Source organism: Trachemys scripta, chromosome 9 (assembly GCF_013100865.1).
Source record: "Trachemys scripta elegans isolate TJP31775 chromosome 9, CAS_Tse_1.0, whole genome shotgun sequence".
Taxonomy (NCBI): domain Eukaryota; kingdom Metazoa; phylum Chordata; order Testudines; family Emydidae; genus Trachemys; species Trachemys scripta.
In genome coordinates, this window is record NC_048306.1 from 81,657,335 (window position 1) to 81,684,530 (window position 27,196).

The following is a 27,196-nucleotide window of genomic DNA, read 5'->3' on the forward strand; positions in this document are numbered from 1 at the left end:
GAAATATTTTTCTTATAATTACTGTATGTATTGGAATATAGTTTTGTCATGGTCTTGAGAGGAACTAACAGAATTTAGTAGGAAAATTGGGAAGGAGCTATAGTGCTTTAAAAATATGTGATAAGGCAAAGCGCTTTAAAGAGAGAGAGCTGTAAAACTAATGCAGATATGTTGGTGGTTTGTCATGTGCAATATATAAAATCATTTATCATCACTCCCATAACTGCATTGGTTGCTGGGGCACCATCATTGATGAGCAATCAACCATTAAATCATTAGCTTAAGATTTTAAAACCTTTTTGATATACATAAAAGAATTGTAACTAGTCAGTTTCCTTTACTGTGTTTGAAATGATGTTAGATCAGAAGGATTCTTGGTTCTAATACATGTCCACTTGTGGCAATGTTTATCCAGTTTTATAATTCAATAAAAAACATATCCTCCCCGTTACCCGAAATATAAACCTGTACAAATATCACTCACTCATGCTTGCAAAAATAATTGAATACATTGTATATATGAATGTGTCATGCTCACCTCATCCCATTGTCCTTCAGCAGTTATTGCATAAGGTTTGAGCTTGGCAAATGGGCAAGTTCTTATCCCTTTCCTTCCACCTTAGTACTCTTCCTTCCTTCCTTCCTTAGGAGGGTTGGTGATGATCAGGGTAGTATTCTAGTATAGATTTAGATCTCTTTAATGCACACCTTTCATTCCCAATGCCGTAAGACACAAGCCCAAACTACACACAATAGAGGGTGGGTCAAGGACAAAGTGACAAGCTTAAATCAGAATTTTCCTGGCTTTGTGATTGTAAGAACATAACATTATTTTAATTGAACTTTTACCTAGAGATATAAATATCCGTTTAAAAAGTTAAACGTTTAAATGATTAAAATTGTCGTTTAATCAGTTAAATAATTAAAGGGAGGGGAGCTAGGGTGGCTGGGGTTGGCGGGCCGGTGCAGGGCTGCTCTGGCTGGCGGGGCTGGGGGTTAACGGTTAGGGTCAGTTAACTGAGAGACTAATGCTTATCAGTTTACCGTTTGGTATTTTGCATCCCTACTTTTACTATGTGAGATGTAAATCTGAACAAGACCATGTTATAAAAATAGTCACCTTTGTTTGGAACCCCTGGTCTCTGAGACCAAAGCTTAAGTTTTCTGCTGTGATCGCATTGCCAGCTGTACTGAAACTTGTTTATTTGGCAACTGTTCCTTTTTAACTACTACAGGAATCGATTCACGTCCCTGAACCTGTCATTTCAGTAGCCATGAAGCCTTCCAACAAGGTAAGAGCCTGTCAATCAAATTTATAGCCAATAATACAAAACTTTCAGTCTGAGTTCCCTCCCCTATCATTCTACTCTTGTCATTTTACAGTTTGAGGGAAACCCTCTGTATTTGTCTATGCTGTGAAAATGAGTGGTGTCTTAAAACATGTTAGCTGATGCATTTATCAGCATGCTACTCATATTGTTTAACGTGAATTAAAATGTGTTAGCTGGCCCTGATTAACTTTAGGGATTTATCTACATTAAGAAAAGGCTATCCGCTAAATCAAGATAAAAGGTGTTAACCTGCACGCTCACTAAGGAAAAGATTGGGGTTAGCTAACGCTGACCTAAGCATGACCTCTTTTCCTACTCTAGGGGTGTTCTTGCTTTGTGGTAAGGCACATGCAGGCACACTTACAAGAGTTTGGAGAATGAACTTGATTATATATATATTGTATATATATCTCCTCAATATATGTTCCATTCTATATGCATCCGAAGAAGTGGGCTGTAGTCCACGAAAGCTTATGCTCTAATAAATTTGTTAGTCTCTAAGGTGCCACAAGTACTCCTGTTCTTCTTTTTCTTGATTATAAGCTTATGGATCTGTTTGGGAGGCAAATCCATGTACCTCTTATTGGGAGGGAACGGTGCTAACTAGCTAGGATGAATTTTTCAGACCTTTCCATCATCTGCTGTTCATAGAATGTTGAATAAAGTGGTTAATTTATTTTGCATGTGTATAATTTTTTTTTTTTTTTTTTAAGAATGACCTAGATAAATTTTCAAAAGGCCTGAACCGGTTTACAAGAGAAGATCCTACCTTTAGAGTCCACTTTGACAATGAGAGCAAAGAGACAATCGTTTCTGGAATGGGAGAACTGCACTTGGAAATCTATGCTCAGGTGATTATAAAAACTGAATTTGAGACCTCTGCAGTTGAGTCTTGGCTGGGGAAAGTATTGCTCTTTACTTTGTGCCCTAGGATATTGTGTAGTATTGCTGTGCGCTTTAAAAACATCTGCCACAATCTTTCTTGTAGGTGGGCTAAGTGATCACAAAATACAGGCCCTGATTCTGCAGTTGTGAATCACTATGCTTGTGTGGTGCCAATGGGTAGAGTTTGGGTGGAAAGCTGTTTTGAGATTTCAAAGATTTCCCACTGCACATTGGGATGAAACTGATCTTTTGACATGTGTTGCCAAAAAAAAAGTCAGCAGCCAATAGACTGGTAGTTGGGGCAGTCACCTGGGATGACTTGGACATAAATCCAAGTTCATGGTGTGAATTAGGCAGAGCAGAGATTTGAACCAAGGTCTTCCACGTTCTGGGTCTGAGTCCCAGTCACACCCATCCTGGATTTGAGAAGCCTTGATGAAAGTATGGTCAAAACTGACCTTTTCCTGTGAAAACATCCATTTTGATGAATCGGTAATTTCCAATGAAAAACTATTTAATCGAAAAATTCCTGACAAGCTGTACTACCAGTGCTCTGCAGAAGTGCAAATTCCACTTGTTTAGATCCAATGGAGAGTTGGGGCCATAGTTCATAATGGATTTTTGGATCTCCAGAATGAAAAGCACTAAAATATTAATGTAAATAATTATTGGCTGCTTAAGGTGGTGGTTTAATAAATATCTAGATATAGATATTTGTACATCTTAGTCATCTTTCCTGGGCATTAATAGTTTTAGTTGAAGGCTTTCTATCATCTTAAAAATCAGACTTCGGTCTGAAATTTTTTTACCTATTAGTACAAACACCACCTAAGATTACTATAATTAAAATGTCAGAAGAGCACTTTCTTCCCTGTTTGCTCATTTTGTACATTTGACAGCTTTTGTTTACAGTGAATGTCACCATAGTCAGTTTCCCCTGTTTAGCAACCCAAAGGAGAAAAAGCTCTAAAAATTATAAAGGAAAATGGGTTGTAAAACTAATTGGCAGGGAGATCTGGAGTCTGTATGAGGTTATTCCCTTAAAACTAATTTTGACTTTATAAAATTTATGGTATTTCAAGATGAAAGTGTTCCTTTAACAATTTTATATAACGCTAAATGGAGCTGGCATTTTATAGAACATAGAAAATCTTGTACAGCTTAAATCTGAATAAGAATGTTGATGTTACCTGTATTGTGGAACACTTCCAGTTCAGAAGTTTCTGCTCCTAAACAGGGATTATATCAGATTGACAGTGACACGCAGTTTTTTGAGGGGTTTTTCAAACTACTTCAGTGACTGTGATCAAAGACATTGTCACTGACAGGAACAGTCCTGGATTTTTTCTGCTTTCTCCGCAGCGAATGGAAAGAGAATATGCTTGTCTTTGTACCATGGGAAAGCCTAAAGTTGCCTTTAGAGAGAGCATAACAAAACCTGTACTGTAAGTATTCTTCTTATCCAGCATAATACACCAAATTAGCCAAGCACTGAGACATTTTATTATATCTTCATCACAACATTTACACTACAGAAAAGAAATACATAACATTTATTTTGATTTGTTTGGGCATGAAGTAAAATACAGATGGAAGGAATAGAGGGTTTCACTGAGTGGGTAAGGATATTGTTCATCACTTAGTCTGTCTATACACCTGTCTGCTTATATGACTTCTCCATCACCATAGCTTCTGAGATTCTATTATTGCCATACTGGATATACTTCTAGTCCTGCTCTGCATGTTTTGGCTGACAGCTGTTCTTTATTACTTTAACTCCATGCTGTGGATGCCAAAGAACTTGCATTTGCCAAGGAATAATTTCCTGTGGATAAAAAATACATAATGTACTGGAGAAGACAGGAAATTTTCTTAGACCAATACTGAACTAGAATACCAATTGCTGTTTAAGAAACAAAAACAAGTGCAGGACTGCAAAAGAAACAAAAACTGTGCTTTGTACTGCAGTTAGTTGGCTAATTCCTTTCAGGACCTTTCCTCCCTACAGATGACTAAAGTATGGTATGTGTTGTTCACAAGATGCAAATATTAATGAAGATAAAGTGTGTGTCTGAATGGTAATATTTGTAATGGGAGGGGAATCTCGTGTTATCTGTGAATGATTTTACACTAAACAGTATCTAAAGCTTTGAGTCTAAAACTTTTTCCTTAAATGCAAATTATTTTCTTTGTAAAAAAGATTTACCTGAGACACTGTACTGTGTAGTAAGATGGTGCCAGGTGTAAGATAGTGCCATTTGGAAATCTAAGGTGATGCTGCCAGTGCCATGCCCAGTGTGGAGGGCATCTCCATGGCCTGATCCAACAGCTCTTTGTGGACCTTGCCCTCATGCTGGTTGGGCACACTACTTTCATTCCTCCAGGCTATGGAGGACTTAACCCCTCCCACATGTCTCTGGTCATCTTGGGTACGTCCAGAGTACCCGCCATATCGGCGGGTAGCAATCAATTTATCGGGGATCAATATATCGCTATCGTTAAGACGCTATATATTGATCCCTGAACGCGCTCCCCATCGACTCCGGAACTCCACCGGAGCGAGCGGCGGTAGCGGAGTCGACGGGGGAGCCGTGGCCATCGATCCTGCGCCGTGAGGACGGGAGGTAAGTCGGAATAAGATATGTTGACTTCAGCTATGGTATTCCCGTAGCTGAAGTTGCGTATCTTACATCGAGACCACCACCACCCCACCCCAAGTGTAGACCAGGCCCTTCTGTGCCCAAATTGCTCCAACACATGAGCATTTTGGTCCCTGTGAGGGTGTTTAAGCAGATTCAGATGTTTTTTGGCTCCTCTTCTTGTCCCCTTCAGACATGGCCAGAAAGGGGAATGGGTTCACCCTAGCAATAATTTCCCCTTGATGGAGAGGTCTGAGAGCAGCTGCTCAAAGAACCTCCTCCATCTCACAGGAACGGCCCAGGAATTTCACCCTTTTCTCTTTAGTTTTTGTAGTCAATTAGAATTATAACCAAAGAATTTAAGATCCCTGAAGCTCTGACATAAGCGGAGACCCTTGGTCTGCTATATGCATACAAATGAAGGCAGAGTACTCTGGAGAATGCAAGGTGGAAGGGGTCGTCTAGCCCTGTTATGCAGCCAATCTACTGGTCCAAGCATCAGGGTGAAGGGGGAACACGTCACTGTCAGTCTGTCTAACGTGGTGGGTTCTAGAAAGACAATTCATAGGTGGTAATCTAATTTTCCCTTTTGCTTGACAATAAAACTTTTACCTGTGAAACAATATCATGAAGTAGGACCGTGTAGTCAAATTCCAAGTAATCATCGTTTCTTTTCTGGAACCAACATAAAGACAAGACAATAAGGACTGATATTTAAGTTACCTTTTCATTAATAAAAACAATCATTTAGTTGTACTTGGCAGCAATAAAATGTCCAAAATGTTACAAAAGAGTAATGAATAAAACAGATGAAATTTAGTTTTGCTCTATGCTGCACTTCATTTAACCACAAAATAACATCTGAAAGACAGAACACAAAGTTTAACTCCACACTGATTGCTCAAACAGCTCTGTTTATAAAGTCAGGCATGACTAATGTAATGTTCTCTTTCAAGGGAAATACTGGGTTTATTTTCCAAAACAACTTAACTTTTTTAGTGTTGACTCATTTTCCATTTACTTATGTTACTATAGAGACTCTTTGCTTTGGTTGTGTGTTTAGATTTTTGTGACTGTGAATAATTTAGGGTTTGGGCAAAGAAGCCGAGTAGAGCAATTGGTCATTTAAGAAAATCCAAAGTTACATGGGAATTGTAAACAGCAGAAACTAGTACTTATTTTAGGGAAAGCAAATCTTGCTACAAAAATACCTGATTTGGGAAACTAGCAGCAGCAATCAGTTGGATTAGTCCTCCAACCACTGAAACTGCTGTTCATAATATAATCTTGGATGGGAGAACACTGCCAGATGGAATCCCATAGAAGTTAGTTCTGTTTCTGTTGATACTAAACACTATTACTATACATCTTGTTTCAAGCGTAGCAAATGTTTGCATGTGCCATTGTCCAGTCAGTTGGGGCAATTAATCATTATGTCCATAATATATGAATATTTCAAGGCCAGATCTAATCTGAAAGGTGTTGGAATTCAGAGAAATTGTATCCTTTTGCATAAATGTTGGGTATAGGTGTTTGAACTTTACCATGCAGAGATATGAAAAAATTGTTCCCTTGGGTGAAGAGGTTAGAGCAGGGATGGGCAAACTTTTTGGCCCAAGGGCCACATCTGAGTAGGGAAATTGTATGGCGGGCCATGAATATTCACAAAATTCGGGGTTGGGGTGCGGGAGCAGGTGAGGGCTCTGGGATGAGGCTGGGGATGAGGGGTTGGGGGTACAGGACGGTTCTCCAGGCTGGGACCAAGGGGTTTGGAGGGCAGGGGGATCAGAGCTGGGGCAGGGGGTTGGGGCGTGGGAGGGGGCCAGGCTCTGGGCGGTGCTTACCTCAAGCAGCTTCCAGAAGCAGCAACATGTCCCCCCCCTCCAGCTCCTATGTGGAGGCACAGCCAGGCAGCTCTGCATGCTGCCCCGTCCGCAGGCGCCACCCCGTAGCTTCCATTGGCCATGGTTCCTGGCCAATGGGAGCTATGGGGACTGAGCGTGGGACAGGGGCAGTGTGCGGCGTCCCCTGGCTGCCCCTACGTATAGGAGCTGGAGTGGGGACATGCTGCTGCTTCTGGGAGCCGCACAGAGCGGGGCAAGCCCCCGACCTAGGCAGGAGCTTGAGGGCCGAATTAAAACATCTGGAGGGCTGGATGCAGCCCTTGGGCCATAGTTTGCCTGCCCCTGGGTTAGAGGAAACAGGGGGATGTAGCTTCCCAACTCCAGGGATCTGTGAGAAAGGGAACTCCCTCATTGCTGTTCCTATGGCCTGTCATCAGCCTCTAAACCCCATCCCTACAGCACATGCATTCCTGCAGGTTTCCAAGGAAGAGGGAAATGATACTTTGGTGTTGGCATTCCACACACTTAATAAGGATCTCTTCTTGTTGCAAGAAGAGACAATAGGGCCCCAGTCTCTCTTACTCCTTCTGTACAGATGTGTTTTTGCACCTAAGAACGGTGAATAGAGTGGGATTTTTCAAAAAGTGCCTAAATGAGTTAAGAGCGCAAATCCCACTGATTTCAAGATCTCAAGTCTGTAAGGTATGCTAACAAGGAAAATAACTTTGAAATGAAATTATGTTAATAGGGTGAGACATGCCAGGCACTGCAGGACGTTTCACCATGGTAACATGTTATAAGAGATGGGTGTGGACAGCAGAATACACAAAAACAGACTAAAATCTAAGGATAAGTGAAACCTCATAATTCCAATTACTAATAATTTATCTTAGCTTCGTATGAAAGGAACACAGCACAGATCTGAAATTTAATCTAATTTAAGTGTTATATGGTGTCTGCTTTTCCCTGTTCTAAAATTTATCTGTTGCAGACAGTTGTGTTAAAATCCACACATGATCCACTCCTGCTCCAAATCAGCCACCAGAGGGAGAAAAGCTAATTAACAAATTCTGTTCCCAGAATGATATGAACACCACTGAAGTGATGATGCTCAGGTGATTAGTCTTTATCCCCATTCTGTGACAGTTTTTCATTCCCAAAGTGAGTTTGTGACTCTGTGTTCCTTTCACACACACAACCTCAGCTGAGTTAATTGCACATATTGAATGTCCAAAACTGGGCTTTGAAAATGTATGATGGCCCCTTAGTTGTTTAGATTACAACAGCATGATCCTAAATGATGTGTCATTTGTGGTTATTCTGAATGTCAGGTCCTATTCTGTGTTTCAGTGTCCAGGATTAATATGTTTGAATTGTAAATTGTCTCACTGTAATTGCAAAAGAAAATCCATATTTCTTCTCAGCAAGTAGATAATAGAAGTAGGGAGTCTCCACTTACCTAAACACCATCTATGGTTTTCCTAAAGAAACTTATACTCAGACAAGTTGAAGTCTCTTTCTGGTAAGACACCCACAGGGTCTTTTGGCTGTGGCAGATGGGTTACTTTTGACTAACTTGAAAAGCTATAATTTGTTTTGGCAGCTACAGGCCATGTACTCCTGAATGGTTTAGGGCACATCAAGATCAATTCAGTAAGAAGAAATTTTCAATGGACAATCAGACAGAGTAATAAAGATAAAACATGAAATAATGTTTACATGTTTTAGCCCTTCCCTTAGGGACCATCACCTTGCTTTTCATGCATTTTATTTTCTTGTCAAACTTAATCAGTGATCACTATACCATATAATTCTGTGAACATTAACTAGCTAATAATGTACTGCTTTAGCCAGCTGGATGGCTGCTTCTGCAGCAGAAGTAATTATTATATGAATCATATTAATAATGGCCCTCTTTCAGTTTTAAGAGAGAAGAATTCAGAGGGCATTTCCCAACTACAGGTATATAACTCTTTCAAGGTATGAGCTGCTTCAGTATTCTTTTAAGACACGTGCTTTAGTGAAATGAAACATACAGAAATTAATAAAAGCAAATATAGCAAGAGCAAGGTTAAAAAAGGTAATATTTGGTGATATGAAATTAAGAATTAAACAGAGACTTGATCCTATCTTTGAATATCCTTTTAGGTAAATTAACAATTGTTGAAGACTGGAGTGTTACAAACTAGTACAAACATAGATGGATTTTGATCTTATTGGAGTTGAGATGCAGCCCATTGCTATTTGGCCAAACTCAGATAGCATAGAGATGTCAAACAATATTACTGTGACTGATTGTGAGACTGTAGTGTAAACTAAAAGATAAAGGAAAGTATTTTGATATTGTGCAGATGTAAGACTACTGTAAATTGGACTTAGAGAATATAAATGAAGGAAAGAAAAGTAATAGAAAACCCAATCAAATGAAGTGATTAGACCAGAAAAAATGTCAAAAGACTTGTAACTAATAAACTTGCAATACTGTTGTCACCGAGAAACTGTATGAGAAATGGAGCAAAATTAAATTAATGAAGAGAAGACCTAGGAGAACACTCCAATCATCAAGTAGGCGCATTGTTTTGCTACAGCAGAAAAAATATTTAATTGGTTAAAAGTGTAACAGACAAAGAAATTCATAGGAATGGTTTAAAATAGAAATCTTTGTAATTACTTTTGCTTTGACTCAATCCTAGAGGTATGCTTTTCACATGAGGGGTATGGATTACAGGTGTAGGTTGGCCTGTGCCATAAAGCAGCTCAATTTTCTGCCCGGAGCATGTCCTTTGACATACTAACTGTTTGGGAGGGACTAGGACTCCTTTATAGATGCACTCTTTGATAGTGATATCTAATTGCATCCATTGTATGAGTGCTCCTGTAACATGGTCTATAAAACATGCAATCACATGAACGTGCATGAATTCAGAAATGGGGACACTGAATATTAAATTCCAGAAACACCTTGTACTAATACCATGATTGTGGAGTAAATACCTAGTGAGAGCAAGCTATCCTGTTATGTTCAGTGTCCTGAATTTTTTTTTAGTATTGATATATAAATGCATATCAACTTTGAGGTGCAAAGGATAGAGAGAATAAGGAATAGGTCAGTCAGTATGTACATATTTCAAACATATTTTATACCCTAATCAGGGTAGGACATTGCCTACACCATTTTGTAAATGGTGAGCAAAGAACCCATTTGAAATCTTGATATTGTCCAAATCTCAGTCGGATTCACAGAATCTGTTCCATTGTAGACCTTAAATCTAAATGTATATGTTTCTACTTATCCTTCAGCAATCTATAGTTTTAACAATGGAGTATCCTTACATAGCAGCTTCTCTGAATTTATTCCTAATTATTATCATCCCAGTGCATTGATTAGGTGCATTACTTACCACCTGCCTGACATCTCTGATTTGAATCAAATTGTACAATGTATTTTCAGTGGAGTTCTGCCATATTATATAACCACAGGCCACCCGGGCTAGATTGCTGATGGGCTCCATTTCTGGGGACATGTTGCCATAATTGTCTGAGAACCAAAGCAAATAATCTGTATTAAATGTGTGAAAATCTGAAATTGAAACTCATTCAATCTCACCCTAGTAGGTAGGATACTGGACTAGGAATCAGGAGACCTGGGTTCTATTCCTGGCTCTACTGCAGACCTGCTGTGTGACCTTGGGAAAAGGTCTGTTTCTCCTTCTATCCTTTGTTTGGCTTTTCTATTTAGATGGTAAACTGTTCAGAACAGGGATTATCTATTACAGTGTTTAAGTACAGAGCCTTGCACAATGAGGGCCCGGTCTCAGTTGGAGCCTCCAGTAGCTTTTATAATGCTAACAGTGATGAGCCATACGTTTTTAAAGCAAAGCAATTAGCCTAATAAGTATTCAGGGAAAGAGCAATTAAAAAAAAATTGAGTCAATCTCAGCACATTCAAAACTAATGAATGCTCACTGCTGCTATGCTTGACACTAACGTTTGAATGAAGAAGGTGAAGGTTTCTGCCAAAATCCCTTCCCTCATCTTCATACCTGGAATATTTTGTGCAACCAACGGTTCTTGAAGGCTCTTGATTCTGTTGTAAAATTCGTTATCTGCTTCATCTGTGTTCTTCCCAAATTCTCCTTCCACTGTAAAATGCACTTGTGGCGCAGTACGTTGGTTGCTCAGAAGATAAAGAATTTCAGCAGTGCAGTTAATGGCATTGTCCTGTTACAGAAATAGTTACATGGATTTAATCCATTTTAATAAAGTAAAATAGACAGTTAATACGTAGAAAACTCCACAATGCATCTATTTTACTGTTTATGTATTAGCCATTTTTTCTGTAAGTCTGATGTGTGAGAGTATGTGCAGACTATTTCATTAAGATTAAAGCAGGGTCAAAATCTTAATTACCCTTAAAATATATTCACAAACTTTCTGTGTAGTTTATATAGAACATGTCAAAGCTATATATTTAGTGATGGTGCTTTTCCCTTTTATATCAATTTGACACAGTATTCTGCTTGTTATTTAGCTAGAGAAATATATTCAAATTAGGTCTGCAAATTTAAGATGTGATCTAACTCACAGGGGATGACACTAAGACATCCTTGTTTTTAATATGCTAATTGCCTCTCTCAACAAATTGCCATACCATGGTATTATACAGCAAAAAGTTACTTTTCAGGGCTTTCATGGTGCCAAAAACTGGCTGTTTCTTCTTTTGGTTAAATCCAGTCCTATGGCCTGATTAGCAATGAAGGGAGCTCTGAAATTTGTGTATTGTGCTCCAATTTTACAACCAGATAACTTTCAAATAATTATTTACTGGTACAGTCTACAAGCCCCAACAGAGAGCAGGGCTCCATTATGCTATGTGCTGTCTACATGTATAATTAAAAGATGATTCTTGCCCTAAAGAATTCACAATTTAAGTATATAAAGCAGTACTCACCTTGTGGAGGATATCTTCCAGTGAAAATTTAAGGTGGTATTTATGCCCAACATCAGCAATGTCCTAAAGTGAGGAAATATTTTTAAAAAGTTAAACTGTTTTGTTTTTAATCCTCCTCATTGTTGTACCTGATGGAGATTGTTCAAGTTATTCCTGTGAAGTATGACAATGCACAGTGCCACTCTGTACAGTACATATTTAACTCTTTACTTATCTTTTGTGTACATGTGACCAGACTTAGTTTAGTCATTTAATACACAGCACCAACGTTCCTGATGTCACATCTGGTTAGTTATCCATGGTCCAGTTTATTTAAAGTCCAATCGGGTGAAATACATCCAGTGCAGAGGGAACATGCAGAGTCCTATCTGCCACATAAATCCCATCCTTACTGCTCCTAAGCACAAATTATTAAAATAATAGTAGCCTTGTGTGGGCCATGTGCATTGGGTGACTTTCACCCTCCAGGAATTAAAAACTATATATGGTCTTAAAGTATTTGAGCTGTAAAATGAAAACTCTACAGAATATCATAGACTAATCCTCAAGACTAAGCTAACTGTGTTCTGGAACATAGTACAGTCTCAAATCAAGGGCAGCGTTTTGCTGAGAGAGTCCCAGCTGTTCTGATAGTAACCATGACAATATCTTTCCAGCGTTCTTGGTGGAAAGGTGGTAACTGATTCCTTGGCCAATAGAGACAGAGCCCAAAATCCCATCAGTACAGTAGGAGCTGCAGTGTTGGCGGGCACAGTTACTACACAGTAGTCCTTTCCCTCTCCTCAACTCTATTAAACATGTTTCATACTAGCATTGTAGATGGAATCAAGCTATGTTCCTGAACTGTGCTACCTCGGGCACCAGCAAGGCTGGTGCACACGTTGGAACATAGTTCATTCATACCTACACTGTTTTAATCACATTGTAACCAGGTATCTCAACACAATAGATTGTATAGTACATGAAGTGTTGAACTGGAGAACAGTCTTTGCAAGAAGTTACCACCACCAGGTTATTTATGCTTTCTCTGCTGCTTTGATCTGATATAAAAGGACGTTGTCTGAGGAGAGGGCGGTGCAGATGTAATAACAGCTTTATCTCCAAACTTCAGAACTACAAAAAAGAAAATAGGCACAAGCTAATTATTAGTCTTCAGACTGTGCCAGAAATGGGAGCAAGGCCACTTAAGACATCTTTGAGCAACTGGTTCATGGGACATTTGAGTAGATCTGTCCCAGCTATTATCTGTAAGAACAATGAAGAAAAAGCTCAAAGCTGTGACAAAAAGGTTTATTAATACTTTGCATTTATATTGTGGTCCATTTTCAGAATGCACAAATGGTGACTAATCCTCACTACACTCTTGTGGAGAATTGGTTCAGTGCTAGTCAAGTCACTTGTCCAAGGCAACATCGTTATCAAGTAAGAGTCAGGATTAGAATTTGGGAGCTCCTGGCTTCCTGACATGTTTAATCCAGTAGACAATTCAGCCTACTTATCAAATAGATGTTTGTGGATAAAGCAGCAGTTTTGGTTATTGATATATAAGTAAGTTACTAAAGGCACAGTCTCAAACCTGACTTTCATCCATGCATTCTCCTAAAGAGGAGAGTTGAATTGAGAATAAGAGAAAGTATGGCAAGTTAGGGGTTAATGCAATTCAATCTGGAAAGAATCCAAGGTTCTGTTACTTGTGGAGCCAGACCTGGAATAACTATCAACAGTGATCCTTTCTGGATTGAGGAGAGCTACAGAATTCCTGTATGGAAGGAAGAAAGTCTTGAACAATGACTTAAGCATCTGTGGGCATTTATCAGTGCTTTATGGTGACAGGTAGAATGGATAGGGGATCTGATCTCAGTGGAGGGGAGAAAGGATTTTAATCTTCCCTGACACAGGGAAAGATCAATTCTAGGAGGTAAATCAGATCTTTAGAGAGAGGTGTAAAAGCAGTTTTGTTCTTTCCTGCTAAGTGATGAACAAGAAATCCCACTTTAACAGTTATAACCTCCTTTTCCTTCCTCTCTTCAAAAGTAAATACTGATTGGCCCAATACAGCACCACCTCACTAATACAAATCTTTTTACAATTCCCATGAATATGTAGTCCCACCAAACATCTCAGCAAAAACTATAGCAGAGCGGTTAGTAGTAAGGGTTTATATTTTCTTACTAAATCATCAATTTTTTAATATGCCAAGTATTATGAGCACATAACATTACAGTGCAATTGTCAAATAAGTACACATTGTTAGTTGTATACTTAGGATTTTTAGTCCTTTTGTTCATCAGAACCTAAACAAATGTACACAAAACTCCCAGTGGGCTTCCTAGTCATTGAAAACAGCAAAGTTCTAATGTAGGCATCTTACATGCGCATATACACTGAGTGGATGGACTTTTAGGCTTTGGTCCTGCAGACATGTACATACATGAGTAACTTTACACATGTGAGTAGTCAAGCATGTGCATAAGTCTTTGTAGAATCTAAGCATTCAAGTGTTCACAGTATATCTTCTGTTTCTCTTTTAATGTGAAGTTATGTGCTTTGTTTCTGATGTATGAAGGAGTGAGCAGGGGGAATTTTAAAACACAAAGACCACATCACAAATTCTGGGAACCATTTAAGAGCAGAATTAATTTGTAACACATTTATTATCGGAAATACCTCACTGAAATCCATGAGATTTTAAATTATAAATTTGGCATTCTTTTTATTTGTCTTGTGGTGGCGGGGATGGTTTATGTTTCCAGGCTTTTATTTGCAACTATGAGAGCTATGTTATTTGTTTAATGAAAGCTGAGAACTATATGACTCCAGGAACTGGGGCTTTAGGCAAAACACCAAATACAGCAATACTCAGGATAAAATCAGGAGCCTGGGTAACACTGTAGTTTTACCTGTGTGGACACTTTTTTTTAAGCCATAGCAGAGAACCATAATTTAGCCTAAATCTTCCTGGATTAAAACTTGATCTTGTGTGGGAACAATATTTTAACATTAGAAGATTAAGTCTATGTGACTTAAAGATATATTTTAATGTCCTGACACACAAGACTAAAGGAGACTATAATACGACTATTTTGTAGCCTACCTGGGGGCCTTAATATTGGCTGGCTGGTAAATACTCAGTTACAGCACTGCAAAGGAAGATCTCTGGTATGAGTGTGACGCTGCTATGAGACTCCCCCGGGGCTGGGAAACAGGACTCTATCTGCCCGGGCTCTGTACTCTGCGCTCTTCTAAATCAGCACTGAGCGGCGGAATAGGGAGTGGCTCTGGAGCAATCACTTCCTTACACCACAGCCAGCACGGAAAGTAGCATATTTCCGCCCTATATGCCTTCAATGCGCTGGGTTGTGTCCAGCTTTCCAGACCCAGGCTAATTCGTTCTAGTGCATGTGCCGGGGTGTTTCTGGCCAGTCCCTCTTCGCAGTGTTTTCCCCTCCGCACACACTCACCTCCCTGCTGGCTTTGGTCACCTTCTGCACCATAAAGATCTTACTGGGGCTGCCATGCTGGTAGTTGATGTAGTTCACAGCTACGGCGGCTGCTCTCGTAGCTGGGTAGTGGGACGGGGGGATCTCCATGGAGCAGGGCGCTTGACTTGCTAGCACAAGTGGGAAGGGCGAGGCCGGAGCAAGGGAGTGTACGATCCCTTCAGCTTCCGCGAAAGCAGGAAGCAGCCGCTACAGCCTCCGTGCCCAGCGGCGCGGCTGATGCGTGTGCACCACGGGGCACTGCGGGTCACCTGTTAGTCGCCTTGTTTCGGTGGAACAGGAACAGCTGTGTTTTACTTTAGCTTTTGCGGAGGAGGCGTGAGAAGCCGCAACAGCTGGGACAAGCTAATGCGGGAGGCTGGAAGGTGTGTGTGTGTAAGACACTATACATCACAATCCTCCTTTGCAAATACTGCCACTAAAATGAACCCTGCCAGTGGGGGCTTCCAGTAGCGGGACTAGGCAGGTCTGTGATCAGCCCTGTCCCAGCTTCCCCGTTAGTGCCTGATTCATAAATCTAGTCTCTGCTGTTACATTCTTTGTCAATAATACATTTTATTATGCAACTTCACTTTTGGAGCTTATTCTGCCACTAGAAGCCCCAGCAGTGCATCCTTGTTAGCATGAAGGACTACCTGGATCATCCATGCTTAAATTGCTAACGCTTTATGAAAAATTTGAATTTCTGTTTTGCAAAAATGTTGTCTATATTTTCCTTCATTCTCTGTTAAAAGTGTCATTTGCATGACAACTTTCTAACAAGTTAATCCTGTCAAGGTTTTATTTACCTAGCTGAACATCTCAGACATTTTTTGACATCCCAGTTTTTGCATCCACAAATTGATGTCACAGTTGAGGATTATGACTTCAAGTGGAGACTCAACACCGAAAGAAAATGAATTTGGGACAGCAAAAGAGTTCTGATTTCCATGCTAATATCCCATATGGGTGTCTGTCGGCTATGTTTTGTGTTTTAATATAGAGTATTTTGGAGCGTTTGGACTGCAGTGACCTATAAAGTAGTATCCTGCCTGTTTTTACTCTCTTGTAGATTGGTGAATCATGCTGTTCATCATGTGGGTCCTTGAATATTCTTGGCTATTCAATGATTAATAGAAATGCATAGCCATTTTGGTTATGCATAACTAAATAGGATAAAGTAAAATGTCAATAAATGGACATATTCCTTTGGAATTCTGACTAGACTCGAGCATAGCTTCTATGATAGATAACACAGTGTTTTGTATTTTTAGGTTTGACTATACTCACAAGAGACAGTCTGGTGGGGCAGGCCAGTTTGGTAAAGTAATAGGGTGTCTACAGCCTCTGGATCCAGAGAACTACACGCAGTTGGAGTTTGAAGACAGAACTGTTGGAACAAACGTCCCAAAGCAGTTTATACCTGCTGTTGAAAAGGTGACAAATATTTTCTAATATTTTGTATTTGTGATATAACAATTGCACAGTTCTTACCTTCCTCCTATTGTCATCCCTGAGGAAACCATTGGAGGGAATGAGAGTTTTACTGTTGATTCAGGTTCAGGAAGGATCAAGGCCTAAAAGTGATTTTACTATGTTTTGCCCAATTCCTAAGATTTCTGTTACTAAAGACAATGTAAACAGATCAGTTTTCTGATCTTTGGCATGTGATATTCAGTGTAAAACAAGCAAACAAACAAAAAAGAACAAGTTGTTTTTCAGAATTTATAATAAAAGAATCCTACTTCCATTGAGACTGGTTTTCTAACATCCCCTTTCCTGAATGTACCTGCTTTTGGGTATGTATAACCAGCAGCAAATTCTGAAAAATGTAGCATGTCTGTGACATATCTGAGATCTTTTTGTGCAGGAAACTCCAACTAAGTTAAATTTTCTGAATAATTTACCAAATGTCTCCACTGTGTGGGTCTGTTTTTATGTGGCTGTATAGTTTAGTACATATAACTTTTAATATTAGCATCTTAATAATGTCAATGTCTCCATCATAGCACTACTGTACCATTTTATGTTGCCGTATTTCTGAATCTCTTATTAATTATGCAAATTGAGGTCATTCTCAGACACTTCCGTTTTGCACCCCTAACTTCAGTTGCACAACAAAAGAAGGATTTTGGCCAACCCCTGCCTAGATAGAAAAAAAAGTATGCTATCATACTAGTCAAGTCATTCTCTCTCTATTCAGGATGATACTTTAGATACCACAATCATGGGCAATCTTATAAAAACCTAGGTAGATTTTTTTTTTTAAGTAAAACTTGCCCTGAATTCCTCACCAGAGCCCTCTTCCAAAGTGACAGCAAACCAAAGTCTAAGACAATGACAATAAAAAGCTTTCAAACTCTTCTGAGGGAGAAACATTCTTTCCTTTACTATATTACGTTTTTTGGGTCTTGTTTTTTCTTCTTGTCAAGTAATAGGACTAGAATTCATAGTTTAGGATTATGCTTGCTGTGAAGCTTTTTCTCTTAGCAAAAGACTTGATGCATAATCTCTGGAGGCAGTTTACTGTTCCTTACACACTGCCATTATCATTATCCTTTTTAAAAGCTGTATTTTGGGGTGAAAATTGCTAACTTTGAGACACTTCTCCACAGGGATTCCGTGAAGCGTGTGAAAAGGGTCCCCTGATAGGTCACAAGATTTCTGGAGTTCGGTTTGTCCTAGAAGATGGTGGACATCACATGGTGGATTCTAATGAATTCGCTTTCATCCGAGCAGGAGAAGGGGCCCTCAAACAAGGTATCATCAACCACTTTGAAGATGTGCTGTTTTACATGCTCATGATTGAATATTTGTTAAAACCAAATTAAGCTGTTGATTTCATTTTTATGCTCCTTACTTGCTTGCCTACTCATACACATTTCCCATTCTGAGGCAGTCAGCCAAATGTAACCTGTGTTGAGTAGTGGATGTGTAAGATTTGTAGAAATTCCAAATAGTCATTCTGAGGAATGTGACCTCGCTCCTGAAGCTGTACGAAAGAGACAATGGACCCTTTTTGTAATAGATCTTTGTGGGAACCACCCCTTCCCTAATCATAGACACCTGTAAGAGTAATTATGTTTGAACAGTCTCTCTTGGAATGTCATGCAGAGTAGGTAGCTGCTACAGTGGAACATTGGTTCTTCTTCGAGTGCTTGCTCATATCCATTCCATTAGGTGTGTGCGCGCCGCGTGCACGATCGTCGGAAGATTTTCTACCCTAGCAACACCGGCGGGTCGGCTGTGGAGCCCCCTAGAGTGGCGCCTTCATGGCGCTGAATATATACCCCAGCCGACCCGGCGCCCCCTCAGTTCCTTCTTACCGCCCCTGACGGTCGTTGGAACTGTGGAGCGCGGCATAGCTGTTCTCCACTCTCCCTAGCTTCGTTCGTTAGCAGTTATAGTTACAGTTCTAGTGTTAAATAGTTAAATAGTTAAAATAGTTTGTAAAAGTTGTTTAGTTGTTATACTAGTTCAGGGGATTAAGGGGGTCGTCTCCCCCTTTCTCCCCCGGCCGCGGGTCCGGGCTCATGCCCAAAGCTCCCGGCTTCAAGCAGTGCGCCTCCTGCGCTAAACATATGCCCACGAGCGACCCGCACGACTCCTGTCTGAAGTGCCTGGGAGAGTCCCATCAAACAGATAAGTGCAAGATCTGTAAGGCCTTCAGACCAAGGACCAAGAAGGAGCGGGACTTTCGGCTCCGGCAACTTCTGATGGAGGCGGCACTTAGTCCTGACGCTCCATCTACAAGTCAGGCCCCGGCACCTAGCGCCTCGGTGCGCAGTGCCCCGGCGGCACCGGCCACGACGACCACGCGAGTGGCGTCGGACAAGCCTCCCCGGCACCGGACCTTGTCGGCACCGCAAGCACAGCAAGTGCCTAGGCGCCGTTCATTATCCCCAGGGCATAAAAAAGCCCATAAGACGGGGGCCTCCGTGCCGAAGACGCCGGCTCCCCCAGTGCCGGGGGTAGAGCCGCGTCCGCCGGTGGAGCACCGGAAACAGGTGCCTCCAGCACCGTCGACTCCGGCGCCGAAGCTGTTGAGTCCGGTGCAGATAGCGTCTCCACCGAGACCGGCGGTTATACAGTGCCTCCCGTCGACTCCAGAGACCTTCGAGGCGGCAAGAGACTTAATAGCTCTCACAGAGCCGGCACCGCCCCAACCACCGGCACCAAAGGCACCGTTGACTCGCCCGGTACAGTCGAGGGGGAAACCTGCCTTGATGCGCCCTCCATCGCAAGGGCTGGAACCTCGGCACCGATCCAGGTCCCGAAGCAGGTCCCCACGCCGCTCGCAGTCCCGGCACCGAATATCGCCTCGGCACCGGTCGTACTCGCGGCCAAGATCTTCTTCGCGGCACCGCTCTACGTCTCGACACCGCTATGATCGTCGGCACCGATCAACGTCGAGACGTAGTTCTCGGCACCGCTACGGTCGACGCTCGACGTCGAGAGGCCGCTCCCGGCACCGGGCATACTCCAGGTCCTCGTCGAGGTCCAGATCTGACTCCCGGCACCGACGAGGTCATCGGCACCGGTCACGGTCCCGGCACCGATCGCCGGCACCGCGTAGAGATAGATCATCTCCGGACCGGCACCGTGCGGCACCGCAGCCCACGGGAATCGTCTCGACGCTCTCGGCACCGCCGTGGCCATCGAGATCGGTGTCCCACTCCTCGGAGGACCTCTCGAGATCGGCATATCCCCCTCAAGGGCAAACCGAGGAACAGGACTTGGGCCATTGGCGGGAGATGACAGAGGACCATTCTCATGGCCCATCTCACTGGTCGTTCTGGACCCCGTGGGCGTACCATCAGGAGCAAGGGGCTCCAATACCCTCGACCTCTCGCTCGAGTCACTCTGTCAGAAGGGCCCCGGAGTCCACCATCTCTCGGCCTCCACCAGGGGACATGGAGGCTTCCGTGTCCGCACCGCCTGACGCCCTGGACCCAGGCGCAGGTGATGCTCCGGCCCAGGAACAGGGAGACCAGGACCAGCCCTTGGATCCTGTTCCACCGGAGGCATCTTCCTCTTCTTCGCCGGACGAGGCAGTGGCGGGCACATCGTGCACGGGCCCACCTCCAATAGATCTTCGGGCTCACCAGGATCTTCTGCGCAGGATGGCCCGTAATATGGACCTGCAGGCGGAGGAGGTAGTGGAGGTGCACGACCCGATAGTGAATATCCTCGGAGCGGATGCCCCATCGAGGGTAGCGTTACCCCTGATCCGCACGATACAAACTAATGCAGATACGATATGGCAAACTCCTGCCTCTATCCCACCCACAGCGAGAGGGGTGGAAAGGAAATACTTTGTCCCGTCTAAGGACTACGGGTACTTGTATACCCACCCCCAACCGTGTTCACTGGTGGTGGCATCAGTGAACGCACGAGAGCGGCACGGCCAGCAGGCTGCAGCGCCTAAATCAAAAGAGGCTAAGCGGCTCGATTTGTTTGGCCGTAAGGTTTACTCAGCCGGAGGGCTGCAACTTAGAGCGGCGAACCAACAGGCGCTACTGAGCCGCTACAATTTTAACTCCTGGAACTCTATGGGGAAGTTTAAGGAGTTGATTCCCCAAGAGTCCAGGGAAGAGTTTGGAGCCATGGTAGAGGAAGGTAAGAAGGTGGCTCGAACCTCCTTGCAGGCCTACTTGGACATAGCAGACTCGGCTGCGCGGACCCTGGCTTCGGGTATCGCTATGCGGAGGATCTCCTGGCTTCAGGTTTCGGGTTTGCCTCCGGAGCTGCAGCAAACCCTACAGGATCTGCCCTTTGAGGGACATGGATTGTTCTCGGACAAGACGGACTCTCGCCTGCAGAGCCTCAAGGACTCGAGAACAATCATGCGCTCCCTCGGGATGCATGTTGTGGGCCCTCAGCGCAGGCCATTTAGGCCGCAGCCTCAGCGCTTCTACCCCCCCCCCGCCTCGCCAGAGACAAGACTCGGCCCGGAGGCGAGGGCGAGGTGGTAGGAGAAGGTGGACCGGCCCTCAACCCGGCCAGAACCAAGGGCCACCTAGACCACCTTCAGGCCCCAGGCAGAACTTTTGAAGGTGCGGTCGAGGACGGCGCCCCAGTCATCCACCAGGATCCAGCCCCCTACTTTCGGGATCGCCTCTCCCACTTCCACCGTGCCTGGTCCCTTATAACTTCGGACCGTTGGGTCCTCTGCACGGTGGAGAGGGGATACGCTATCCAGTTTTCTTCTATCCCCCCCTCCCACCCCCCTTCCCCGTCCCTCTTCAGGGACCCTTCTCACGAGCAACTTCTTATACAGGAGGTTTCTACGCTCCTGGCCTTGGGGGCCATAGAGGAGGTTCCGATAGAGTTAAGGGGCAGGGGATTTTATTCCCGTTACTTCCTGATCCCCAAGTCCAAAGGAGGTCTGCGGCCCATCTTGGACTTGCGCGGACTCAACAAATTCGTAGTAAAGTTGAAGTTCCGCATGGTCTCTTTGGGGGCCATTATCCCTTCCCTCGATCCTGGAGACTGGTTCGCCGCCCTCGACATGAAAGACGCATACTTTCACATCACAATTTACCCACCTCACAGACGCTTCCTGCGATTCGTGGTAAACACGGTGCACTACCAGTTTGCAGTCCTTCCCTTCGGCCTATCCTCGGCCCCAAGAGTGTTCACGAAATGTATGGCTGTCGTGGCAGCGTACCTTCGTCGACAAGGGATACAGGTGTTCCCGTACCTAGACGACTGGCTGGTACGCGGTCGCACCAAGGAGCAAGTTCAAGCTCACGTCCACACAATAGTGCACACATTCAACGAGTTGGGCATCCTACTCAACAAGGACAAATCCACTCTAGAACCTACCCAGAGAATAGAATTCATTGGAGCAGTTCTCGACTCCAAACGTGCACAAGCCATCCTGCCAGACAACCGCTTTGGCACCATCACGAACCTCATTCAAGGGCTACAGGCCTTCTCAACTACCACGGTGAGGTCGTGCCTTACCCTGCTGGGTCACATGGCTTCCTGCACGTACGTAACCAGGCATGCCAGACTTCGGCTTCGCCCACTCCAGACCTGGGTGTCATCAATATACCGTCCACATCGGGACAGCCTGAACATGGTGGTCACGGTCCCGAACTCGGTCCTGGCCTCCCTCACCTGGTGGCTAGATCACAATGTGGTCTGCGAGGGGATGCCATTTCACGCCCCACAACCTTCTCTGCACCTGGTCACGGACGCGTCATCTCTGGGTTGGGGCGCCCATCTCAACGAACACCATACCCAGGGCCTGTGGACTGCACCCCAGCTAGCCCTGCATATCAATGTTCGGGCATTGATGGCGGTGCGCCTGGCGTGCCAGGCATTCCTCAATCTCCTACGTGGCCGTTGTGTGTTAGTTCTCATCGACAACACCACGGCCATGTTTTACATCAACAAGCAAGGAGGAGCACGTTCGTCAATTCTATGCCAAGAGGCCATTCGCCTGTGGGACTTCTGCATCGCCCACTCAATCCATCTCACGGCATCGTTCCTCCCTGGAGTCCAGAACACTCTAGCGGACCGACTCAGCAGGTCCTTCCAGACGCACGAGTGGTCTATCCGTCCGGACATCATACATTCCGTCTTCCAGAAGTGGGGGTTTCCCCAGATAGACCTGTTTGCATCCCGAGACAACAGGAAGTGCCACATGTTCTGCTCCCTACAAGGTCGAGCTCCGGGCTCCCTCTCGGATGCGTTTCTCCTTCCCTGGAAAGACCACCTGTTTTATGCCTTCCCTCCGTTTCCCCTGGTCCACAAGGTACTGCTCAAATTGCGCAGAGACCAGGCACAGGTAATTCTGGTCGCTCCAGCGTGGCCGAGACAACATTGGTACACCACACTGTTGGAGCTCTCGGTTCAGACACCGATCCCGCTTCCATTATGTCCGGATCTCATATCTCAGGACCACGGTCGGCTGCGTCACCCCGACCTGCAATCACTCCACCTCACGGCGTGGCTGCTCCATGGTTCACCCAGGCAGAGCGGCAATGCTCGCACTCTGTCCAACAGATCCTGCTGAGCAGTAGGAAGCCCTCAACACGGACCACGTACCTGGCCAAGTGGAAACGGTTCTCCTGTTGGTGCGAACAACGAGCCACGTCCCCGTTGCAGGCACCCATTCCTCTCATATTGGAATATCTCCTCTCCCTAAAACAACAAGGGTTGGCGATATCTTCAATTAGAGTTCACCTGGCCGCTATATCGGCCTTTCACCCAGGGGAACTCGCGTCCTCGGTATTCTCTAACCCGATGGTTGTTAGATTCCTCAAGGGCTTAGACCGGACGTACCCACAACAGCGTCATCCCGTCCCGACGTGGGATCTCAATCTGGTTCTCTCCAAACTCACAGGTCCTCCGTTCGAGCCACTGGCCACCTGTTCACTTCTGTACCTATCCTGGAAGACAGCCTTCCTCGTAGCCATCACCTCAGCAAGGCGCGTTTCTGAACTCAGGGCGCTTACATCTGAGCCCCCTTACACAGTTTTTCATAAGGATAAAGTGCAGCTTCGTCCACATCCTGCCTTTCTCCCTAAGGTGGTTTCTACATTTCATATCAACCAGGACATATTTCTCCCGGTCTTTTATCCCAAACCACATGCCACTCGCCAGGATCAACGTTTGCATTCCCTGGACGTACGAAGGGCCCTGGCCTTCTATGTTGACCGCACAAAGCACTTTAGAAAGACGACGCAACTCTTCGTTGCAGTGGCTGACCGAATGAAAGGCTCACCGGTCTCCTCACAACGCCTATCCTCCTGGATTACGTCTTGCATCCGGACTTGCTATGACCTGGCAGGTGTCTCAGCACCGCACCTCACCGCCCACTCCACGAGGGCCCAAGCCTCCTCGACTGCTTTCCTGGCGCAAGTTCCGATCCAGGACATTTGTAGAGCGGCAGTTTGGTCATCAGTCCACACGTTTACAGCCCACTATGCACTAGTGCAACAGTCCAGGGACGATGCTGCTTTCGGATCAGCGGTTTTGCACACAGCAATGTCTCACTCCGACCCCACCACCTAAGTTGGGTTTGGGAGTCACCTAATGGAATGGATATGAGCAAGCACTCGAAGAAGAAAAGACGGTTACTCACCGTTGTAACTGTTGTTCTTCGAGATGTGTTGCTCATATCCATTCCAAACCCGCCCCCCGTCCCCACTGTCGGAGTAGCCGGCAAGAAGGAACTGAGGGGGCGCCGGGTCGGCTGGGGTATATATTCAGCACCATGAAGGCGCCACTCTAGGGGGCTCCACAGCCGACCCGCCGGTGTTGCTAGGGTAGAAAATCTTCCGACGATCGTGCACGCGGCGCGCACATACCTAATGGAATGGATATGAGCAACACATCTCGAAGAACAACAGTTACAACGGTGAGTAACCGTCTTTTCCTTTAATGGTATAAAAATTGATGCTTTAGAAATGCTGTCTGATAATAGACTTTATCAGAATGATTCACAGAATTGAAGACAGAAAACTCAGAAGCTCCTACCTAGACAATGGGCCAGATTCTGATCTTATTTGCACTAGTGAAACTGAAATCAAAATCTGGCCCAATGTTTGTACATTTACATCTTAATTCATACTCCCTGAATGGCTCCATCTGGGCTTATATTCATCACTAACAAAATTAGATTGTACAGTCATATTTGAAAGAACATATACTCTGATATTGTAATGGTAAACTTAATCTTCCCTTGTATAAACGTTACAGATTAGTGAACGCACATGACATACCAGCTAGGGTAAAAGATTGGGAACTTTTGAGAAATCAATAAAGGGTTTCTTCTAGAAGCTGGTCTTCCAACAGTACTAAGAAGCTATTGATTCTAATAGCACTTGGGTTAGAAGGGATGAAAACTTTTCATAGCATTTAAACTCTGCAGAAATAATAAAACACTTGTCATAGGAACCTGCCCTGATCACTCAGTTCCAAGCAATTGTAATTAATTATATTTAATTTCAAAGTCAAATACAACATCTCTGCAGTGATCTCTTTTAAGATGGGTTTATGTCTCTGCTTCTTATACTACAGATTGTGATCATGCCTCCTCCCCATCCCTAAAACTGACAGTTTCAAATGCTTGTTGAAAAAGTTCTAAATGATGCTGCCTGATCTTTTCTGAATCTATCAAGCTGAAACAGCAAATAGAAACCCCTTCTAAGTAAAACTTAGAAAGTATGATTTATGTGTCAGACCTCTGTAGGGAGTTTTAATTTCCCCAAGGAAACAGGGAAGTAAATTTTTTCTAAGAGTATCTGAGATGGTATTTGGCTGAGCCTAAAGTAAAGTCAGATTATTTAGAAGAGACGGCATCTTCAGGAAATGGTTCCTCTTTCACCATTCCTAATGCCCATTCAGCAAAATACCCCAAATTAATTCTTCATAGGGAGTAAACCTTACCATTGAATCTGCACCAGCATTTTCTAATCATTTTCCTCTATAATAAAAGTTAGTCGTATTGTGTAGAGACTGTAGGACAATCCTATATCTTCAAGACACTCTTCTATTAGCAACAGTTGCCGAGAAATTCACATTATGGGTCTGTAATGTGCACTGAATCATATGAAGTTACATTATGCCCTCAGAGGCTTTGACATTCTGCTTGCATCTTCTTGAACTAATATATTTTCAGTATTTTATTATTAATTCTCAGTTCTCAAAAATATTACTGATGACACAGTAACTCAAGCATCTAAATCAAATATTTGAAGACTAAAAGATAAGCTATAGTTCAAATTGAAGTTATGGACGTGATGGAGTAATAACTGGGTGCAGTCCTGTTGCCTGTATTATGCAGGAGGTTCTGTGGCCTGTATTATGCAGACTAGACCAGTGGTCCCCAGCCCCCCTAAGGAGGCACAGAGGAATGTCTGGAGGGATTCCGGGGAGGGGGGGGCGCGAGCCAGCCCCCACAGAGAGTGGGAAAGGAACACTACCCAGCCTCGCTCTGGCCCCACCTGAAGCTGTGACCCCACTTCCACTACCGGCCCCCTGCCACAGCCCTGCTCCTGGCCTGTGTCCACGGCTCAGCCACCAGCCCTAGCTGCAGCATCGTCCCCTGGCTCCAGCTTGGGCTCCACTCCCAGCCCCCGGCTGCGACTCTGCTCCTGGCCTCATGCCCTCCATTACAGGTAAGGGGAGGGCACGAGAGGAAAAGTTTGGGCACCAGTGGAGTAGATTATCATAATGACCCCTTCTGGCCTTAAAATCTATGATATAAAGAGTGCAAGTACTCACTGAGGGAGGTTGGAAGTCAAGACATTCTTCTCCAGTAATGTAAGAAGTGCCCTTAACATTAATCATGAAAGCTCTTGACATTGTTGTGTGCCAGAATATTATTAATCTCAAGTAATCATAGCCAGGATTCTCCACTAGTTCCTATGATGGTCCATGTACAAGTATAACTTATAGCTAAGTGTTACCTTTCAAAACTGCCATGGAAATCTTCAAGCCCAGGTGCAACATCTGTTTTCTCACCGTTTACTGTCATGATGATTATAATGGGAAATGAACACACTTGCCTGTCACTTTTGGCCTTATCCAAAGCACTTTGAAAAACTTGCATTGATTTCAGTGGGCTTTGGACCAGGTCCTGTGGGCTAGTGGTTGAATAGAATTTTGCACGCCTGAGTTAGATAATTTTTGAAGAATGTGTAATATGCATGGATGCCGGAAGCATAAGGATGTGACTAATTCTACTTCATCTTCCTTTTTTACCCAGCTGTGGAAAATGCAACTCTGTGTATACTTGAGCCCATTATGTCTGTGGAAATTGTAGCACCGAATGAATTCCAAGGAGCTGTGATTGCTGGAGTTAATCGTCGTCACGGAGTGATCACAGGACAAGATGGAATAGATGGCTATTTCACTTTGTATGCTGATGTATGTGCTGTTCAATGTGTCTAAACCTGTTTCCTCTTTCAATGACAGACCAAACGCTGATTTACAAGAAACTTTATTTTAATATATAGGCAATTATGTTATGAACAGAAGCAATTTCTTGTTTCCTCTCCTGCATTATTATTAAGTCTATGGCTGCTTTTTCTGAGCTCGAAATTTGCCC

The 27,196-nt window shown here is 43.8% G+C and overlaps 2 protein-coding genes across 3 annotated transcripts in view; one reads left to right on the forward strand and one right to left on the reverse strand.

The window, feature by feature from the left end:
* The window catches only part of GFM1 (G elongation factor mitochondrial 1), a 54,942-nt gene that overhangs the window by 20,881 nt on the left and 6,865 nt on the right, over positions 1 to 27,196 (forward strand). Inside the window, exons 11-16 of the mRNA XM_034780952.1 lie at positions 1,236 to 1,292; positions 2,045 to 2,182; positions 3,579 to 3,661; positions 16,404 to 16,566; positions 17,745 to 17,889; positions 26,855 to 27,015. Of these exons, the coding sequence (XP_034636843.1) occupies positions 1,236 to 1,292; positions 2,045 to 2,182; positions 3,579 to 3,661; positions 16,404 to 16,566; positions 17,745 to 17,889; positions 26,855 to 27,015 (747 nt within the window). The remainder of the gene's footprint in view (positions 1 to 1,235; positions 1,293 to 2,044; positions 2,183 to 3,578; positions 3,662 to 16,403; positions 16,567 to 17,744; positions 17,890 to 26,854; positions 27,016 to 27,196) is intronic.
* LXN (latexin) lies at positions 3,697 to 15,461 on the reverse strand. Of its 2 annotated transcripts, XM_034780953.1 has the most exons (6): positions 15,112 to 15,433; positions 11,651 to 11,713; positions 10,743 to 10,920; positions 10,101 to 10,237; positions 5,468 to 5,530; positions 3,697 to 4,041 (listed from the first exon to the last, which is right to left on the reverse strand). In XM_034780953.1, exons 1-6 carry the CDS (start codon positions 15,238 to 15,240, stop codon positions 3,943 to 3,945), a joined length of 669 nt encoding a protein of 222 aa, XP_034636844.1. In that variant the 5' UTR covers positions 15,241 to 15,433; the 3' UTR covers positions 3,697 to 3,942. The 2 variants fall into 2 exon arrangements, with proteins under 2 accessions (XP_034636844.1, XP_034636845.1); XM_034780954.1 differs by lacking the exon at positions 10,101 to 10,237 and having other exon boundaries at positions 10,688 to 10,920; positions 15,112 to 15,461.